This window comes from Dioscorea cayenensis, unplaced genomic scaffold (assembly GCF_009730915.1).
Source record: "Dioscorea cayenensis subsp. rotundata cultivar TDr96_F1 unplaced genomic scaffold, TDr96_F1_v2_PseudoChromosome.rev07_lg8_w22 25.fasta BLBR01002248.1, whole genome shotgun sequence".
Taxonomy (NCBI): domain Eukaryota; kingdom Viridiplantae; phylum Streptophyta; class Magnoliopsida; order Dioscoreales; family Dioscoreaceae; genus Dioscorea; species Dioscorea cayenensis.
Window position 1 is genome coordinate 23,724 of NW_024088639.1, and position 19,258 is coordinate 42,981.

Below are 19,258 nucleotides of genomic sequence, written 5' to 3' on the forward strand. Positions count from 1 at the left end.
TAAAAACAAAATACACAAAATAATGGCTAGATAATAATGAGTTGAAGAAAAAAAAAAGCAAGATAATCACTAACTAACTATGAGAAATAATTATACTGTGAATAATAAGTAGGAGAGTGGAACACAAATAAAACTTTCAAAAGATAATTACGAGAGGGAATTAAGTTATTCCCGCCAATCATTTTTATTTGTTCAATTATAAAGGTTTTTTTTTTAAATTTTTCTTTTTATTTGTTCATTTTAAAATTTTTGAAGCATTAAATATTTTTTTTTCAAATTTACCATTTATATGTACTTTACAACTTTTAATAAATTATATTCAATTATATAATTTTTAAAACATATTTTAAATACGGTAATCTTAAAAAATTAATTAAATTACTAATTAATTTTAACCAACTTTCTTAATCTATATGATTTAGTTAAGTAAAAAAAAATTAAGAAAGAGTATTTGTCAGTGGTTGCTCTATAAATCATATATCTAATCTATATAAAAGAAGTTTATTCATACTCCTCAAACTGTAAAATAAACTTAAAAAAACCATTATTTAACCATTACACAAAAAAATATATATATATATATATATATTTAAAAATCTAAATTAACCAAAAAAAAAAAAATGAAAGACCAATTCAACCCTACGAGGAAGCAGAATGCCACATCATCAGTTTATTGAAAGTGGAAGTCACACTCCTCTAGATCCCCACCTTCCCAGCTGGCAATCCTTCCCTCACTCTCCCACAGCTGTCTTTCCGTGTGTGCCGCGTTTCGACACTGACTCTTTAACACTTCTCTTATCTTATCCCCAACCTCCATCCCCCATTACCTATATATACCCCTTCCCCCTTTCCATCCCATTTCCTCCTTCAATCCCAATTCATTCCAATTTCATATTCCTTCAAACAACCTCTCCATCTTCTTTGCATCTCATCCTCATTCCTTAATTTTAATGGACACTTTCAGCAGTGACTCTGGCTCACCTTCGGCCGCTCGCCGTGCCAACTCCGATGAAGAAACTTATCTCACTGTCTCTTCTGCCCCACCCAAACGCCGAGCAGGACGAACTAAGTTTCGCGAAACCCGCCATCCTATCTTCAAAGGTGTCCGTCGCCGCAACTCCGACCGCTGGGTCTGCGAAGTCCGAGAACCAAACAAGAAATCAAGAATCTGGCTCGGCACTTTCCCTACTGCAGAAATGGCCGCACGAGCTCACGACGTCGCTGCCATCGCCCTCCGTGGCCGCTCTGCCACTTTGAATTTCGCTGACTCAGCTTGGCGTCTCCCCGTCCCTGACTCTACCAGTCCTCGAGACATTCAAAAAGCCGCCGCTGAGGCTGCCGAGGCTTTCCGTCCTTCTTGCTCCGACGAAGCAGCCTTGAGACAAGACAATGTCATCGACGATTGCAGTTACTACGTTGATAATGAACTCGAGCTTGGAATGCAAGGTTACCTCGACATGGCACAGGGGATGCTCATTGATCCACCTCCGCCACCGACGGTGCCTTTCTCCGATGCCGTTGATAGTGATGGCGATGCTGACGTGCCACTCTGGAGCTACTCTTTTTAATTTAAATGCTCTCTAATTGACATGCATAACCATGTGTGTACATACAATGAATTAATGCCATTTGGTAGTAAGTACCTCTATGTTTTTTTGTTTTTTTCCTTTTAAATTAGTAACTGTTTAAGAAGAGACAGTTATATATATATATATATAGCATGAGTTAGTTGGAGAAAGAGATTAGATAAATATCACTGCATTGCATTGCATTTGCATTGCAATGTGGAGTGGGGTTAAGTTAAGTGGTTTTGTTTGGTAAAAGAATAAAGAGATGTATTTGGCTTTTTTTTTTCCAAGGATGCAATTAGTGGTTGTAAGCTGGTATGCATGAAACATGTATCCATCCCTTTCAAATAGAATGTGGTGGAAGAATTGAGGCTTCGTCTTATGTTTTTATTATACCTTTGACTTGGTATATTTGGGATTTTATATATCTAGAAAAGTTGGACGAGGTTCATAAAGGTTCTTATTAGAAAGAATAGAATGTTTAAAAGAGATTGGACTATTGGGGGATGGTGATGATGAGGATGATGAGTCATTGGGAGAAGTGATGTGAAGGTGGGAATTCTAGTAAGAGGTTGAGTGGTAGGGGAGTTTAGTGTGGGGCCATGGTCAAAGATATTGTTTTTATAATATGTGTTCTCAATGTGTTTGACTTGATTTAGGCATCATTAAAATATCATGGTCATTCCATTAATGATTAAGTTGGAAACAATTTTTGTTTTAATTAAGAAGGATCAATTAATCCGCATCTCTTATTATCACTAAATATATAAAAATAAATATCACTGCAATGATTACTATCAAGTTTATCAACTAGTGAATAATTCATCTCAATAATTATTTTTTAACACCTCTCATATCTTTTATTAAGAGCAATGCTATTTCACACGAAAGTTTTTCACGAAAACACAACACAACCAACGTGGCTCCATCATCTCTCTCCTAGTCACTAAAAAATTAAAAATATGTTAGCCTGGGATTTCAAAGTTAACTATTTTCAAAATTTCAAACCCTAATTCCCAAATTCTTTTTCTTCACTGCCACCAACTTCGCTTCATCACCAGCCTCACCACTTCCCGTCAACTATCGGCCTCCCCGTCACTTCTAGGACTCTCCGCCTCACACCGGAGAACGATGAGTACATCCATGAATCCATTGAGGACTCTGTCGGCCTCCCCGTCAGTTCTCGGACTCTCCGCCTCAAATGTCATCACCTCCGAGGATGAGCTTCATCGCCTGCACTTCCTCATCGATGATCGCCTTGACGATGTTGAACGACACTTAGATGAGTGCTGGGTTTTATTAGAGGTTTTAATTTGTTTGAAGGTCTTGGCTAAGGGTTTGATTAGGTTGTATATCTTGTTTTAATTTTAATGGAATGCAGTTCAGTTGTTAATAGCTGAGTTTTCTTGTATATATTTTTTTATTTGGAGGTTTTGATCCGGTTTATGATCATGTAAATTGTTGATTTTAGGGTTTAGGTTGTTTCTATGGTATCACTTTTTCATTTTCTTTGTTGAATTGTATGAAAGTTGAGATTTTGTTTCATTCTTGGCCAGGGATTCAAATGACTAGAGTTGGTGAGAATTCCAGAGGCTTGATGAGATCCACTTGTTCTGAAGGTGTATCGATGTGATATTTGATGTGCATCATTTTAAAGATTTGATCTTTAATCTTTGTATAGTTCATGAATTTTGAGAATTTTGTTTTCCAAAGGCCTTCCACTGGATGGTGTTAAGAATGGATCCGAGATGGAAATTAATACCAACAGGAGGGCTTTGAGAGATATCAATAGGGGCAAGCTTGATGAATAAGAATATAGTACTAACATCAACCTGATAAATGATTAATTTGTTTTGAGTTTGTGTGGAAGACTAAGAACATAGAACTTTATATATCTTTTTAATCTCACTTTAGATGTCCCTTATGCTTGATTTGCTCTTTCTTCAGTTATCAGCATTATTTAGATACTAGAAGACTACACAAAGTGACATGGTCATATGTTTTATTGTTTGCAGGAAGATCCAAGCTCTACATTTAAGTGCATCTTCAATATATGAAATATTATGATGCCCATATAATGTGCAAGCTAAGGCACAACAACAATATAAAAGACTTTTCCCTGTTTTTCAAGAATAGAGAAAACTAAAGAAAAATACAAATTACAACTATCTTTCTAACCCTAAATAACAAATTACAACACATCTCCCTGTTTTTCAAGAATATAGAAAATTAAAGAAAAATGCAAATTACAACCATCTTTCTACTCCTATATAACAAATTACAACATATCTCCATGTTTTTCAGCCAGTAGTACTTGTTAAGGCATTGTGACGATGGTGTTGATGATGCTCCCTCTTTCTAACTCTAAATAAAAAATTACAACCAAATATTTATCAAAATTATGTTTTGTCACAAAAAAAAATTAAAGAACAACCATGACAAATTAACATATGCGACAATGTCTATTCATCTTTTTTTATACAAAAAGTGAATTTACCTTAATCATGTTATTGCATATGGGAAGATGTCCATTCATTGCCTTCACTAGGGAAACCCAAAGAAGAACCATGATGTTGTACACCCATCGATTACCTTAAGAAGTGAATAACAACTTGCATTATGTTAGATAGATTTAAAACAATTATCTTGGAGATGAAAAAATTGATTTGAAAATAAAATCACTTAACCTTTTTACCTACCTTTGGAATGGTGTTGAAGTTAGAATTTTGGAAAGCACATTTATCAACATGCATATTAAATGCATTTGGAAGAGAGTTCAAATTCACCTAAGAAAAAAAATTTAAGGCATAAATATGTAAAAATATTATGTAATAGCATGACAAATATTAATATTGATCGATCGAAATGGCATTACCACACTCTCTTGTGTGCAAAGTTCAACTTGCAAGTCATTTTCAACAAGTGTACTTCTCTTTGTTTGAGCTTTCTACAAAAAATAACACTAAACTTTAGGGCAAAAAATAGCTACAAGACTAATAAAAAATGATATATGTAAGTACCTTTTTCTTATTTCTCATTATTATTTCTTCAACTTTTGACTTTTTTTCTAGTTTGATGGTGGTCGGCCTTTGCTCCGTACCTTTAAAGGGGTTAAAAACCTTTTATTGGTAGTTGTTTGGTGTTGCACATCACTTTCTTCCAAAGACATTGGTGGTAGAACTTCATTGGAATGGCTCCCACAAGACTTTGCATTATCCATCAACTTCTCAATTGCATAATTTACACATTTCATCAAAAAGTCGTACTTCTCCATAGATTCTGCCCCAATTTCCGCAGCTTGTGAAAAATGAGAACACAACTTATTGTATCGCACTTTTTGCTCAATAGTATGCATATCATCATAACAATTCATTATATAAGTATGTCTGCGTTTGATGTCTTTTCTCCAACGTGGTAAAATATATCGAGCTGGAATTTCTTTCACATTTTTCTCAATAAGAACCTTGCATATGTGCCTACAAATAATTCCTTTGAACTCAAATAAACGGCATGAGCAGTTAATGTCAAAATCGACTTCATTGTGATAAACCTTGAATACCACTTGCTTTCTAAATGCACCTTCTTTTCCTTTGAGGATATCTGTCACTTGAAATGTACATATTGGTCCATCGGAGATAATAAGAGCAAGATTGCAATATATCATTTCCCTCAACTCATCTTGAAACAACTTAAAAATTTCATTTGTGTAGACTTCTTGTAGTTGCTTCTCAAAATAACAATTAGTAATCATTGGAAAGCATGAGTTGAAAGAAGCAAAATCAGCTTTGTTTTCCTTCTCGATCTTACTTTTTCAGGGCATAATCATATTGCTCTACAAATTGCTTCAATGATGTTGTCGGCCCAACATAACCATCAAAGAAAGCATTAATGCTTTCACTTCTTTGAGTGGTAGACATTCCAGCCCAAAAAATTCATTTGACATAAATAGGAGCCCAACGTTGACGAATTTTATATAAAGAATTCAACCATACATTTTTTTTCCATATTGAAGTCTCTCATCATCTTCAACCAACTGTTTTCAAATTCTTGAATATCTACTGCTTCATAAACAATGCTTTTCAAAAAAATTTTTATTGGTTTATATTCATTTAGTCCCGCAAGCTTCTCAGGAACCTTTTTCATGATGTGCCAAAGGCATAGACGATGATGAGCATTTGGAAAGACCACTCTAATTGCATTTTGAATTGCCATGCATTGATCTGTAATGATTGCTTTAGGGGTCTTTTGCCTGACATACATTCCAACCAAGTTTTAAACAACCAAATATAAGTTTCTGTATCTTCATTTGACAATAAACCACATCCAAATAATATTGTTTGCCCATGATGGTTTACGCCAACAAACGGAGCAAAAGGCATATCATATTTATTTGTTAAGTATGTTGTATCAAAAGAGATAACATCACCAAAAGCTTCATAGGCGGCAATAAACCTTGCATCTACCCAAAATACATTTTTCAACCGACCTTTCCTCATCCAAATCAATCAAGTGAAAAAAATTTGAATTCCTTTGTTGCATGCGAGAGAAGTAGTTTTGCAAGAGCCTCGACATCCCCAACTCCAAGTCTAAATGACCTTGCTTTTGCAATATAGTTTCGGCAATCCTTCTCACTATATGTCAAATTTTCATATCCCCCATTTTCAACGGCTAAGGAGTGGAAATTTTTACTTAAACTTATTCCCGCTTGGTCATTTAATTCAAGTCTTCTTTTGACACATGTATCCATTTTTTTATTGCACTTTTGAAAACGAGACTTTTGTGGGCTAAGTGCATGATTATGTTCCAAGTGAACACTAGAGATTGTAAAATGTCCATCGTTGCTCACAACGATATTCATTTTTGCCGGACAATTTACTTTTATAGATAGCCTTGGGTTGAAAGCATTTTTTGTTGTAGACATTCTTTTGCCGCTTCTTACACATGCAAGTGTATAATATTTTAATTTTCCATCATCATCCAATCTTGAACTTTTTTTGTGATACCAAACCCTTCGTGACGTGCATACTCAACATATAAATTGTAAACTTCTTCTTCAGAACCGAGCACCATACCGACTTTTGGAACAACTCTTTCAGATAATTCTACCTCATTCCTCCCTAAAAGTCCAACTTCCAAATCTTCCATATTGATCTCAATTTAGATCTAATGATAGGCAAATAATAACAGTAATAATAAATTAGTTACAATAAATTTAAATCTCAGCATGCCATACTGTGTAGTTACTAAAAAATTACTTCAAATTTCCAATTCATATTTCTTAATTTATTCACATTTCAACAAAATTGAAATAAGATCATACCACTAAAAGTATAAGTCCAACAACAATAACTTTTAAATTTCCAATTCAACATGCTTATAATTTTTATTGTTCAATAAATACCAAATTTTAAACAATTTCATAATTTAATATCATTCGGGAGAAGATTAAATTAGACAATAATTAAACAACATACAAAATAATTTATCCAAGTTTTTATACAAGACCCACTCATATCTACTATATATTTTATTCAGAAATGCATTTAAATATTATATAGTAATTCTTAAAGACAAACCACACTGTAAACAAAAACCATCTCTGCCTCACAACACTAGCATATTAACAACATATGAGTGGGTATGAAAACTTAATAAATTAAACACTAGTATTAACAATTTTCAAATGAGAGAAAATATGTTACCAATGAATGGATGCTGACAGGTCGTCGGTTATAATGGATGACAGGTCAACTGATGACCATTGATGGACCGACGGCGGGTGGCAAGTAGAGAACAAGAAGCATAAACTGTTGGCTCGATGATGTAGTGGAGACAAGGATGGTTACGAGAGACTAGCGCGGTTGATGGGCGGTGGACAACAAACAACGGACATGAAAAAGAGGCACCTGGTTCAACAACTCCGTGAAGACAAGGATGGTGATGACAATTGACAAGCAACGATCGTTGGTTGTCGGGCGACGAGGTGGTTGTCAAGAAGTGGTGAGGCTGGTGATGGAGCGAAGTTAGTGACAGTGAAGAAAATGAATTTGGGAATTAGGGTTTGAAATTTTGAAAATAGTTAACTTTGAAATCCCATGCTAACATATTTTTAATTTTTTAGTGACTAGGAGAGAGACGATGGAGCCACGTTGGTTATGTTGTGTTTTCGTGAAAAACTTTCGTGTGAAATAGCATTGCTCCTTTTATTAATGATAGATTTTTTTTTTGTTGTGTTATATCTATTATTTTTAATAGGTCATTAGGTTCAATTTTATACTGCAATCGACTTATTTTCAACTATATTTTGTATATATATGTTTTTTAAAGAGTCATAGTTGATTCGTATGAATATATGTAATACATGGAAGGAAATTATTGAGTTAATTTATTATTTTTTCTGTAAAATACTACTAGTGAGGGACTCTTTTAGTTTTAAGTTTTTAATATGTATTTGGACTGAAAAGCAAATAGATAACATAAGAAGATAGAGTAAATTGAAACCGAATTTATTATATTTATTTTAGTGCATCACCTGTTTGCTTTTTTTTTTTAAAAAAAAAATCACCTATTTTCTTCACCCAATGAAAAAAAAGGTTTTTCCATTCTTTTCTTTCTCTCTCTTCGCTTTCCACCCAAATCTAACTAAACACAAAGATTGCAGGTATCTGATGACGGCCCGTCACTCCATCAGCCCAACTTCATACAATCAGCAAGCTAACCCAAATAAATAAACTAAGCTTGCTTGATTTTACATACATAAATACATAAATATTTCGTACATATATACATATATACATGCACATATACATACATACATATACAAACTAAGCTTGCTTGATTTTACATATATACATAAATAAAACTGAGGATTCTTTTATAATTTTTAGATGTGATAGATACAGATAGTTCTTGTTTTTAGAAAACTGCTAAAAAGGGCCTTAATTTTACAAATAAATATAAAAAATCTTTAATATTATGTTCATATAATATAAAGAAACTTTTACATGTGTTATTTGGAGCATTTTTTTACTGTAATTAAATTGTTATTTATCAAATATGTTTTACTTAAAATTTCAAGTGAAAAGATGAAAATTTTAAATTGAAGTCTTCGATTATATATTGTACTTAATATTTCATTTCACATAAAAAATAGATAAAAGAACTAACGCATGCTCTTAACTGTGGCTTGTCCATTATATTAAATAAATAAATAAATATAAAAATATATTTTATATTTATTTAAAAAATAATTTAGAAAAATCGATAGATTATTTAACGAACAATATCACTGGCAACCATATTTAAACTTAGTTTTTTCTTTTAGTTTTCTAATCTTGAAACTTTGACAGTGTAATAGTTTACTAGCTCCAATTCATTTGAATAACAAATAAACAAATTACAATAAATGTTTTAATTAACAACATAAATAATCTCTAACAAATTTCAATCACCACTAATTAATAATGTCCTTGAAAGTTGAAACAATGGATCATGAAGTTGAGCCCATATAACCCAATCGTGAATGTGGGCTTAATCCCAAATGAATACTCCACGAAATCCAAATACTGATGTTTTAGCTAAACCAATCCAACGGCCTATATGCACAACAAAACACGTGTTTATTTTTAATATAAAACTTCTACAACAAATGTCCATATATATATATATATATGATGGGATTTTTATTTAAAAAAAGATTAAAATTGGTTATTTTAATGTAATGAATACTTCTTTGACGTTTGACTATTTTGATGCGTCCTTGTTAATTATATCTAGGACATTAATAAAAAAAATGTTAGGATGGTAAAACAATGGTCTCATCTGTTAAGTATGGGACATATTGACTTGATATGCCAAATTTTGATCTCTTTTAATCAAAACGGTCTATATTGCTCTATTGTTTATATAATGTTATGTTTGCTGGGTGTTGTGAGAAAGTGAGAAAAGAGAGAGAGATAGAGAGAGAGAATTCTCTTGTATTTGGAGAGTGGAAATAGTAGTGTAGAGGAGAGCTCTTGTTCTTGCTTGATCTCATTAAAAAAAAGTAAGACCCTTGTTTTTGAGGTAAAGCTAGTCTTAGAGCTTGATAATTCTTCCGTGACTTTATGTCTATTTTTTGTACTCTTATTATTCCCCATGATATAGTGAAGCATTGTTCTCCCGTGGATATAGGCTTGTTCTTAGCCGAACCACGTTAAATTGGTGTCTCTTACTTTATTCTTGTGAAATTGGTTGTATGTTATCTTTACATTGCCCATTCATTGTGTGATTGCTAGGTATTGTGACATTGCACACCAAATATTCGATGAATTGCCACACTAGTTCCGCACTTTCCTCACACGCAACATAATCACAAATGAAAATGAATACATGAAGAAATGATAGTTTTTTTTTTTTTTGAAAAGGTGGATATACACAATCATATAAAATAAAGATTATCAAAATACATTAGAAGTGCACTAGATGTGGAGCCCCAAAAGATCACACCATAAGGGAGAAACAACGGGTCTCCTCCTGACCCACAAAGAGATATGACTCTACCCCACAGTATCAACCAAAACCTCCTCCGTCGTAATAGCAGCCTCTGCCACCTCAGACTGAGGTCCTAGTAAACTCTAAACTGCGCCGAATGGAGGAATTAAAATCATCGAGCGTTGATCTCAACCCATCCGGAGCTGTAGAGAACCAAGATAGAATGAAGTAGTGGTCAGACTTCAGAAAAATATCAAGCGGATTCACACATTTATCAGAAAAAATAACATTATTTCTCGCGAGCCAAATAGACTACACAAAAGCTTTGACCACCCAGACCCCTAATCACACGAGATGCGGGACGCAGAGTAGTCCTCCAACCCTCCCAAAGAATTGCGATCGATCGAGGGAGAGCCGGTAGCTGGAAGGTCCCACTTAACTTCGCCCATACCTCAAGAGCAAACCGACACTGAAGAAACAGATGATCCTCAGATTCCAACGCAGCATGACAGAGCACACAAGTGTCCGTTGGGAGCTTGTTGCATCTACGCTTAGCCAGAATTTTTCAGAGTAAGGATTTTTTTCTTCCACGCCAAACAGTTGAAGATACTGACTTTCCTAGGGCAAGGACCTTTTCAAAAGAATTTAGCTATCGAACAACGAAGACCTCCATCATTAGGCAGTCATAGAAATTAAGATCTGACCAAGAAGGAACCATTTGGTGTAAGACTCCAAAATCTCACATCTTTAGCAAGGACAGAAGAAGGATTCCGATTAGAAAAGGAATAAATTATAATCATTTATCTTTGCTTAACAAAATAGTTGTGTGATTATCTTACACAGTTACACTTACATATAGTATTAGTTTATAGTTAAGAAAAAGCAAAAGAAAAATTGATAGATATAAATTATAGGTTTCTACCATTTTTCTCTAACACCCTTTATATTATATGTTTGTAACTTAAGATTGATATTAATCAACATTTGATACTCATTTTGAGTTGGTTTTATTTTTGTGGACTCTTATTTTAATTTGAATTGGAATTAAAAAGTCCAAAAATTGGAATGAAGAAACACGGAAAAAAAAAAAATCCTAAACCAATATTTTAATAAAGTAATAATTAAAATTACTTTTGTTACCACGGACAAACAATAGATTAAATTATTGTTTCTATAGTGTCACGTGTTCCTTTTGCTTTTGTATATAGTGATTTATCTCTAGTGGATATTGTCTTTTTTGTTATTACTTTATGTTGTCTTAACTATATATATATATATGTTCGCTTTTCATTTGTTACATTGAATTTTCAATTTTATAATTAAATATATTTTTTTAAAATTATGATATATCTATTTTTATTAAAAAAATTAAATAAAATTAATCACTTATGCGCTTTTATCTGTATTTTGATGGTCTTAGATTTTTTTTTTCTTAACTAATAAGTTTGTTAATTGAGCATAGCTTTCTTTGAGTGCAAATATATACAAGTATCATTTTTTCCATTACAAATTCTCCTCCCTCAACGACAAAATTAAGCAATTACCCTCCAAAATCAACACTTAGGGGGCGTTTGGATCACGGATTGAAGGCTTGGGAATGGGAATCTCATTCCCAAGCCCTTGTTTAGTAAACAGGAAAGGCATGAGTTACCTCCATGCTTGGGAAAAGGATTACTCCCAGGAGAGGCATCCTATTCCACCCAAAAATGGGGGGAGAAGTATGCCTTAGTTATAAAATTACAAATATGCCCCTAGCATATATAATTACATATTTATATTATATATTTACCTTTACTTATTAAATAATTTAATTAAATTATTTTGGGAAATTAAAATTAAAATCAATAAATAAAATTAACTTAATTAAACGTATTTAGTGATATTAACTAATTTAATAAATATATAACTCATTAAATAATTTATTAAGATTAATTATATAATTATAATATATTGAAATATATATATATATATTTATATTATAAATAATAAATAGTATTAAATATTTATCATTAAACATAATCCATTGTTTTATATAATATTATACTATTTACTTACAAGGGTATTGATGTAATTTTATTACATCCTACATTTTTACTTTTTCTATTCCCAATCCTTATTCCCTTAAACCAAACACATTATTTCTATTCCCCTTATTCTCATTCACATTCCTCTCTTCTTATTCTCCCTATTCTCATTCCTATTCCGCAATCCAAACGGGCCCTTAATTTCCAAGAAATAGTAAGCAAGCAACCCTCTCACCTTCCTACACATGTTATCCACGCTGTACATCAAGGTCAAGTCTCTGCTAACCACCATAATTTATACCAACAAAACACCACTGAATCCAAACCAGACATTAAGTTATACATTCATACAACAACAGTCTCAAATCTAGTTTGAGGTTTCTGGGAACAAGGCCTGATCATTAGAGACAAAAGGCAAAAACAAATCAAAACAACACAAAACAAAATAAAACAAAAAGAAAGGCTTTTCTGGGAAGAGTATTATTATTTTTATAAGGACATGTGTTTTGATGAGATTGAATGCAAATTAAGGAATTAGGAAGGGTCTGGGATGGCGCATCATACAAAGACGACGACGTAGTTGGACTGCCATGCAGGCCATGCACGTGTTCTTACTTGACTGACCTAACTCAACAGCTGGTTTAGTCTTTTATTTTATAGCATGCATCTTGCTAACTTGCATGCTATTAGGGTGACATTTCTTTGTTTAATCCATGTATGCACGGTGTCCTTGTACTCGTCCCTTGGTTTTTTACTCTTCTTTTATAGTATCATTAAGGGACAGCTGCTAAGTCAAAACATATGTTAATCACTGGTGTTTTTGTATTAATTTGGTACCTGTCACTTGTCATCTGTCACTATTTGTTGATTGATATATATATATATATTATAAAGTATTCTTGAATTTCCTGAATCTTTTTCTATATAGTGATCATGGATTAGTAGTGTATATATATTTGGAGGCAAGAATGAATAAATAGTATTGTTTCTGTGGGTGATGTGATGATATGGATCAATTATCACCTTTAAATCATTTCTAGGAGACATGGTATTGTTCATCAATGATTGTAATTAAGTTCACTGAATTTGATTTAAGGTACATGTATACGTTCATGCATGCATGTATGATCTTTGTTTGGTCAACTATGGTCAAAGTACTGTTGGTTTGGGTTGGGTTGGGTTGGGTTGGGTTGGGTTGGGTTAGTCAAGCTTCATTGGAATTCTCATGAAATTTCCTAGAAGTTAGCTTCAAATTTATTAATCCAGAGGAACTAGAATTGCAGTACATATATATGAAATTAAATGTGCTTTACTTTTCATGTACTTTTGATATCCTTTGATCATTGTCTGTAATACATGAGATCTTTAAGGTTAAAAATTTTAAATAACTTAAGAAAAAGACCAACCCACCCTTGGCTTAAAATTTTGTCAAGGGTTGCATTTATGAATCAATTAATGGTTGCCGAGCTCTCATGGAATGGGGCGAACACCAGGGTCTTTTAAATAAAATATAAAATTCCATTGAAAAAAATGGGACCATTAGGGTGTCTTTAGATATAAAATCTAATGCCATCAACAGTATTTTTGGAAATCTATGATCCAATCATAAATATATAATATTATACAATAATACACAATAATCATACTATTAAATTTACATAATATTCATATAAAATAATAATTATATCATTATTCAACTAGTGTAAATAAATATTTTTTAGTGAACAGTCATTTATTTATCTAGACAGATGACTTAAACAAATATATATATTTATAAAAAAAATATTGACAAAATTGTCTATAACCAAAATAATGAAATTTTTTTAAATTTTATTTATTATTAAAAAAAAAAAAGCAAATTCCAAGACTCAATGAATGCAGAAGCATCGGATCCCGGTCACGGGGCTGTGACTTCACCGCCACACGTGCTGCATTGTCCAAGCCCACCACCGCCACGTGTCTTCACGTCACGACAAATTCAAATATTCAAACCCATCTCCACCCCGGGCCCACTCTCCCAACAAAACCAAGAACCGCATGCTCTCTCTCTTTTATTATATTTTTTCTCTTTTTTTTAAAAAAATATTATTATTTTTCCAGTGTTTCTTTCTCGCTCATTAATATATTAAATAAATAAATAATTAAAATAACACAAAAGAAACCAAAACTGAAGCAGTAAGAAGTCACACCGATCTCCCTGCCAGACCTGCTGGTCACCATCAATGTCGTGGAAACCCTAATTCCTTTTCATCTTTCATTACCAACTTTTTTTTATTTTATTTTTTTAAATAAATAAATTACATATATTAAAACTGAAGAACGGTGAACAAGTTTTTGTGGGTTCAACGCAAGAACAAAAATCCACAAAACTAATCAGACAATAAGAAAAAATAAAAGACTCTAGAAAAAAAAGAAAATTCTTTTTTCTCTCAAATTAACCAGAATAAATTATATATATATATATATAGTAGTCGATGAACAATTCCTTTCAGGTTAGTTGGGTAGCTAAAGAGGCCTTTAAAGCCATCCATCCATCAATCCATCAATCCAACCATGCTCACGGGTCACAAAAGTCTTGAAGTATTATTTTCATTATTCTTATTATTGTACATTTGTACATATGATATGATATCTAGATCATCAATAATTGTCTTCGTGCATTATATTATGTGACCAAACGTACAACTTCATGAGTTCACTTATTTTTAATATATTAGAATGTTATTTCATACATCTAGATTATATTGTGTTAACTGCAATGTTATTAAAATCGGCCCGGACATCGACCCGGTCTAGGTTTTGGGTCTCGGGTCAATCTGGTTCAACCACGGGTCATTCGATTCGATCTTACGGGGATCAATAAAATTATTTTTAAATATTATTTTTTAAAAATTATAAATTAGTTTTTAATTCTATAATAATATATAACATTTATTTATTATTTGTTATCAAATAAATAATTTGAAGGACAAAAATAAATTAGTAAAAATACACGATACGATAAAAGTTAAAACCGATACATAATAAAATTTCAAAAATTCAAGTTCTCATACGATACAATGTACTCAACCTAATATCAATCTCATTCAAATATTCCATACATAACAAAACACAACACGATATCATATGAATCCATAGTGAAATTTCAAATTTAATCAAACCAACTCAATCCAATACATAACAAAAGTTACAAAAATTAAAAGATGAAACGTCATTTTATAAAGCAAGCATTAACCCTAGGGTCATTGAAACCCGTACGGGTCACTACCGGTCACTACCGGGTTGATTATACGTCCGGTCTAATTAGAGACTCGGACCGGTTTAATCACCAGGGTCACCAGGGTTGACTCGGTCGAACCACGTACGGTCCGGAGTTTCGATAACACTGGTTAACTGCATCAGTATATATATATATATATATCTTAGATTAGTTACACTTCAGTTTGCAAGTTTAAAGATAAAGTAGTAATAATAATTTGGAGAAAGTGACATATATATACATGATGTGACATGTTTATAATTTGGTGTCGGTTTAAACCCTGGTTGAATTAACTTCTAGACATTTGAACTGCTTCTATAAACAGTTTAAGTACCTGTGATGAGAGTAAAGAGAGAGAGAGAGAAGCATCCATGGTCCTTGACTCTCTAAAATCTATCTGTCTTAGTATTTATATTTTATATATATATATATTATTATTATTATTATGTATAGTTTAAGTAGTGAAAACAAGAGGATTCTCTGAGCTTATAATGTTTTGTAACTAGCTAGCTCTGTCTCTCTCTCTCTCTGTCTCTCTCTCTCTCTCTCAGGTATTTCAATAATTTGTCTGGAGATCTCCACCTCCGAAGCTACCACTCCCTTTCCCCTTCTCCTCCTCCACATCCTTAAATCCCCCTTCACCTACTCCTCTCACTCTCCACTCATCATCTCCATCCCATTCACTCTCTCTGTTTATTTATCTTGATCTAAACTTTTGCTTTCTCTTATCAAAAGTTCTCTAGAGCAATGGCTGAGAAGCCACTGATGCTAAAAGACTACTTAGAGCTTGACTCACACTATGACTCATTCCAGTGTTCAACCATACGTTACCTTCTTGACTCTGAGCTCAACCATACCAACCTCTCTAAACCACACTCTAAAAGTCCTGTTTCCAAGCTCACCACACTCATGCAAGCCTTCTACTCAAGAAGCTTGTCTAAGAGACTGAAAAGAAGCTTAGTTGGTAGGAATAGATCAGCTAGAGATGAGATTAAGACTACCATGGCTCACAAGAAAGACTTCAAAGTGAAAGATATCATGAGGCTCAGCTCCTTCAACAATGGTGGTGAAGGAGTACTTATCAACTCTTGCTCCCCGGAATGCCCTTCTCCTATAGTTAGCAGTTGCAGCAGTGGTAGTACTAGTGGCCGGAGCAGTATCAGCCGTTCATCCTCCTCCTCGGGATCAGAGTTCTTGATCTCGTCCGTTGACAGCTTCACAGAAGTGAATAGTAAACAAGTTTCACCGCCGGCTAGTGTCGGTGCCGGTGCTAGAGATAAAAATATGGTGAGAATTTTTTTTTTGGTCCTTTTTGATAAATAATTTAGTTCATATTTGACTTATTTTTAATAATTATTATGGTTAGTGATAATAGGAAAAATGGAGTAATTAATTAACAGTGAGATCATTGATTGATGTAACAGTGTACTTTCACCGGTTTATTGTTTCATTCTTTGCATACACATATGGGGTCCATGACCACATGATACTTATCAAGTTGTGTGTGGTCCTTGCTGCTCTTTTTATTGTTACCTTTTAATTAATTAACCAAGTATTATAAGGTTATGTAAATTAACTATAACTTATGAACTAATTAATCCATGCATGCTAGCTTTAATCTTTTGATTAGTGGAGGTGTCTAGAACTAGTTTAGCTTTATGTGAATAATTAATATATATACTTTGGAGAACATTAACATATATTTAGTATATTTGTCATGAGTATTAGTTTAATGTTGTAGGGTAGTGTTAAAGAAAAAGGTCTAGTCTTGTGATTCCAAAGAAGGTGGTCGGTTGGTGAGAGGGACCTACGTGTTAATAAATAGACTTATAATTGCTCCCACCTTCTTGTTTAACTTTTGAGTTGTTTAAAAAGTTGATAAACTTGTTTAATTATTTACTTATAGTTTGTTTTTTGTGACTAAATAAAAAAAAAGGATTTGGAGAGGAAGGAGATGGAGAAACAAGAATGCTGTTTCCATTCATTGGAAGATGAGTCTGAAAAAGAACAATTGAGTCCAGTGTCTGTTATGGACTTCCCTTATGATCAAGATGAAGAGGAGGAAGAAGAGGAATCCACTTCTCATGCTTTCCAACAATCACTTGCCAACATAGAAAGTATGTTAATTAATTAATTGCAAAAATTTAAAAAAAAAATCAATTTTTCCTAAGTGTTTTAAATTAAATTATTGTTTTTATGTAAACTAATTAATGTTGTTTTTTTTTTTAATAGGGAGTAAACATCAACTACTACAAAAAATACGGAGATTTGAGTGCATTGCTGAGCTAGAGCCATTAGACCTTGATCCTCTTTTTGAAGCTGAGCAAGATGCAAATGAAGATGATGATGAAGTAATTACAAGGGCTCTTGAATTGGTAAAACAACTTAAGGATATCTCATTTATAATGATAAATGATAATATTGAGAAAATTTTGGTAGACTTCTTCATTGACGGCATTTGGTCGATCAGAAATGATGTCCTCTCTACTAATGATCATTATGTGAAAAAAGAACAAGAATTATTAAAAGAAGGAATAAACTGGTTGAACCAAGTTGAGTACAGTGTAGGAGAGTATGATCTAAGTTTTGCATATCTTAAGGAGATGGAGAAGAATGGACGATGGAGATGCTTCAAGGATGATGAAACGGATGTTGGAATGGATTTAGAGCTTGATGTCATGGAGTCATTGTTGGATGAACTTGTGCTTGATTTATTAGCATGAGAACAATGCTTTTGTTCCAGTTGACATGTTAATTAAAGGTGTGTGTACAAATGTGTTAGTGAGATTGTAAACTCCAATTTTGCTCAATAATAGTGAAGTTTGTCACATCTTATTTAATAAATATGTCATAAAGTTAAGAGGCTGAAAAAAAATATTATGAGGTACAAAACTTCATTATCTCTTTACCATTAATTGCTCATTATTGGCTATGTGGCTTGTTCCCTTATTAGCTTGGTTTCTTTCTTCTTTTTTTTTTATTAATCTTTGAACATTTTCTTTTTGAGCTTTAATTAGGCCTTGTATATATGACATCTTTGAATCTTGTTATTTAATTAAATACTAGGGAAATTAATTGTTATGTGAATTATATTGCCATGATTCACCATGGGAGGGAGATGGCATTGAATGTAACAAAATTTAAATTCCTTTTTAAAATTTATCCTTTATCTCATTTTAAATGATTTTTGGATGAATTGTCTAATTTTTTATTATTATTATTATTATTATTATTATTATTAGGTAGGGTGACAAGTACCAACCCTCATAAAGTGTATATACATGGGCGAGAAAAATTACTATTATTATAAAAATGAATAAAATAACCAAAATGCATTAGAAAATATATAATACCAAACAAGATTAAGATATAAGCAGAGGAGAACATAAATTTAAAAAAACAAAAAAAACAAAATTCTGAAGATTTAAAGTACACTGTACACATTGAACCTTTAAGGTTGATTAAGCTTCTCAAATAGTCAAGATGGAGAGAAGAGCGAGGTATGGATTTTTGTCCACATGATTCATGTGTTCATGGCGGCATTGCTATGTTGGGGTTTTAAAGAATTTTATCATCCCATTTCTCCATTTTATTCTTTAATAAAGTTTTTTTTACTCCAATAATTAAGTTTTATTAAATTATATAAACAATTATACAAAAAAGTATATTCAATTAATTTAGTCATTTACTACATGATTTTCTTCTTTGATTTTTGAGAGATATGATTGCACACGGAATCAAAGTATTCATGAACCAAATCATCAACATATGAGTGAATCTTGCGAAAACTTCATTGCATTCAGCCATTAAATAAATAATTTATGGCAATATATTAGATTTATATTCATAAAATAGTTTAAAGCATAAACAAATCTCAATTTTATCTCAAATACAAATATCCTAATTAATCACTTGATTGAAATATCCTCAGTTTT

The 19,258-nt window shown here is 32.5% G+C and overlaps 2 protein-coding genes across 2 annotated transcripts; both read left to right on the forward strand.

Annotated features, from left to right (window-relative positions):
* The first annotated feature begins 877 nt into the window (after positions 1–877).
* On the forward strand, positions 878–1,943 carry LOC120257646 (dehydration-responsive element-binding protein 1G-like). The gene has a single exon (XM_039265075.1). The coding sequence runs from the start codon at positions 951–953 to the stop codon at positions 1,566–1,568; it is 618 nt and encodes a 205-aa protein (XP_039121009.1). The 5' UTR covers positions 878–950; the 3' UTR covers positions 1,569–1,943.
* Positions 1,944–15,787: 13,844 nt separating this feature from the next.
* Positions 15,788–18,151, forward strand: LOC120257647. Its single transcript, XM_039265076.1, has 3 exons — positions 15,788–16,610; positions 17,260–17,440; positions 17,556–18,151. The coding sequence occupies exons 1-3, from the start codon at positions 16,071–16,073 to the stop codon at positions 18,044–18,046; spliced, it is 1,212 nt and encodes a 403-aa protein (XP_039121010.1). The 5' UTR covers positions 15,788–16,070; the 3' UTR covers positions 18,047–18,151.
* The last annotated feature ends 1,107 nt before the right edge of the window (positions 18,152–19,258 follow it).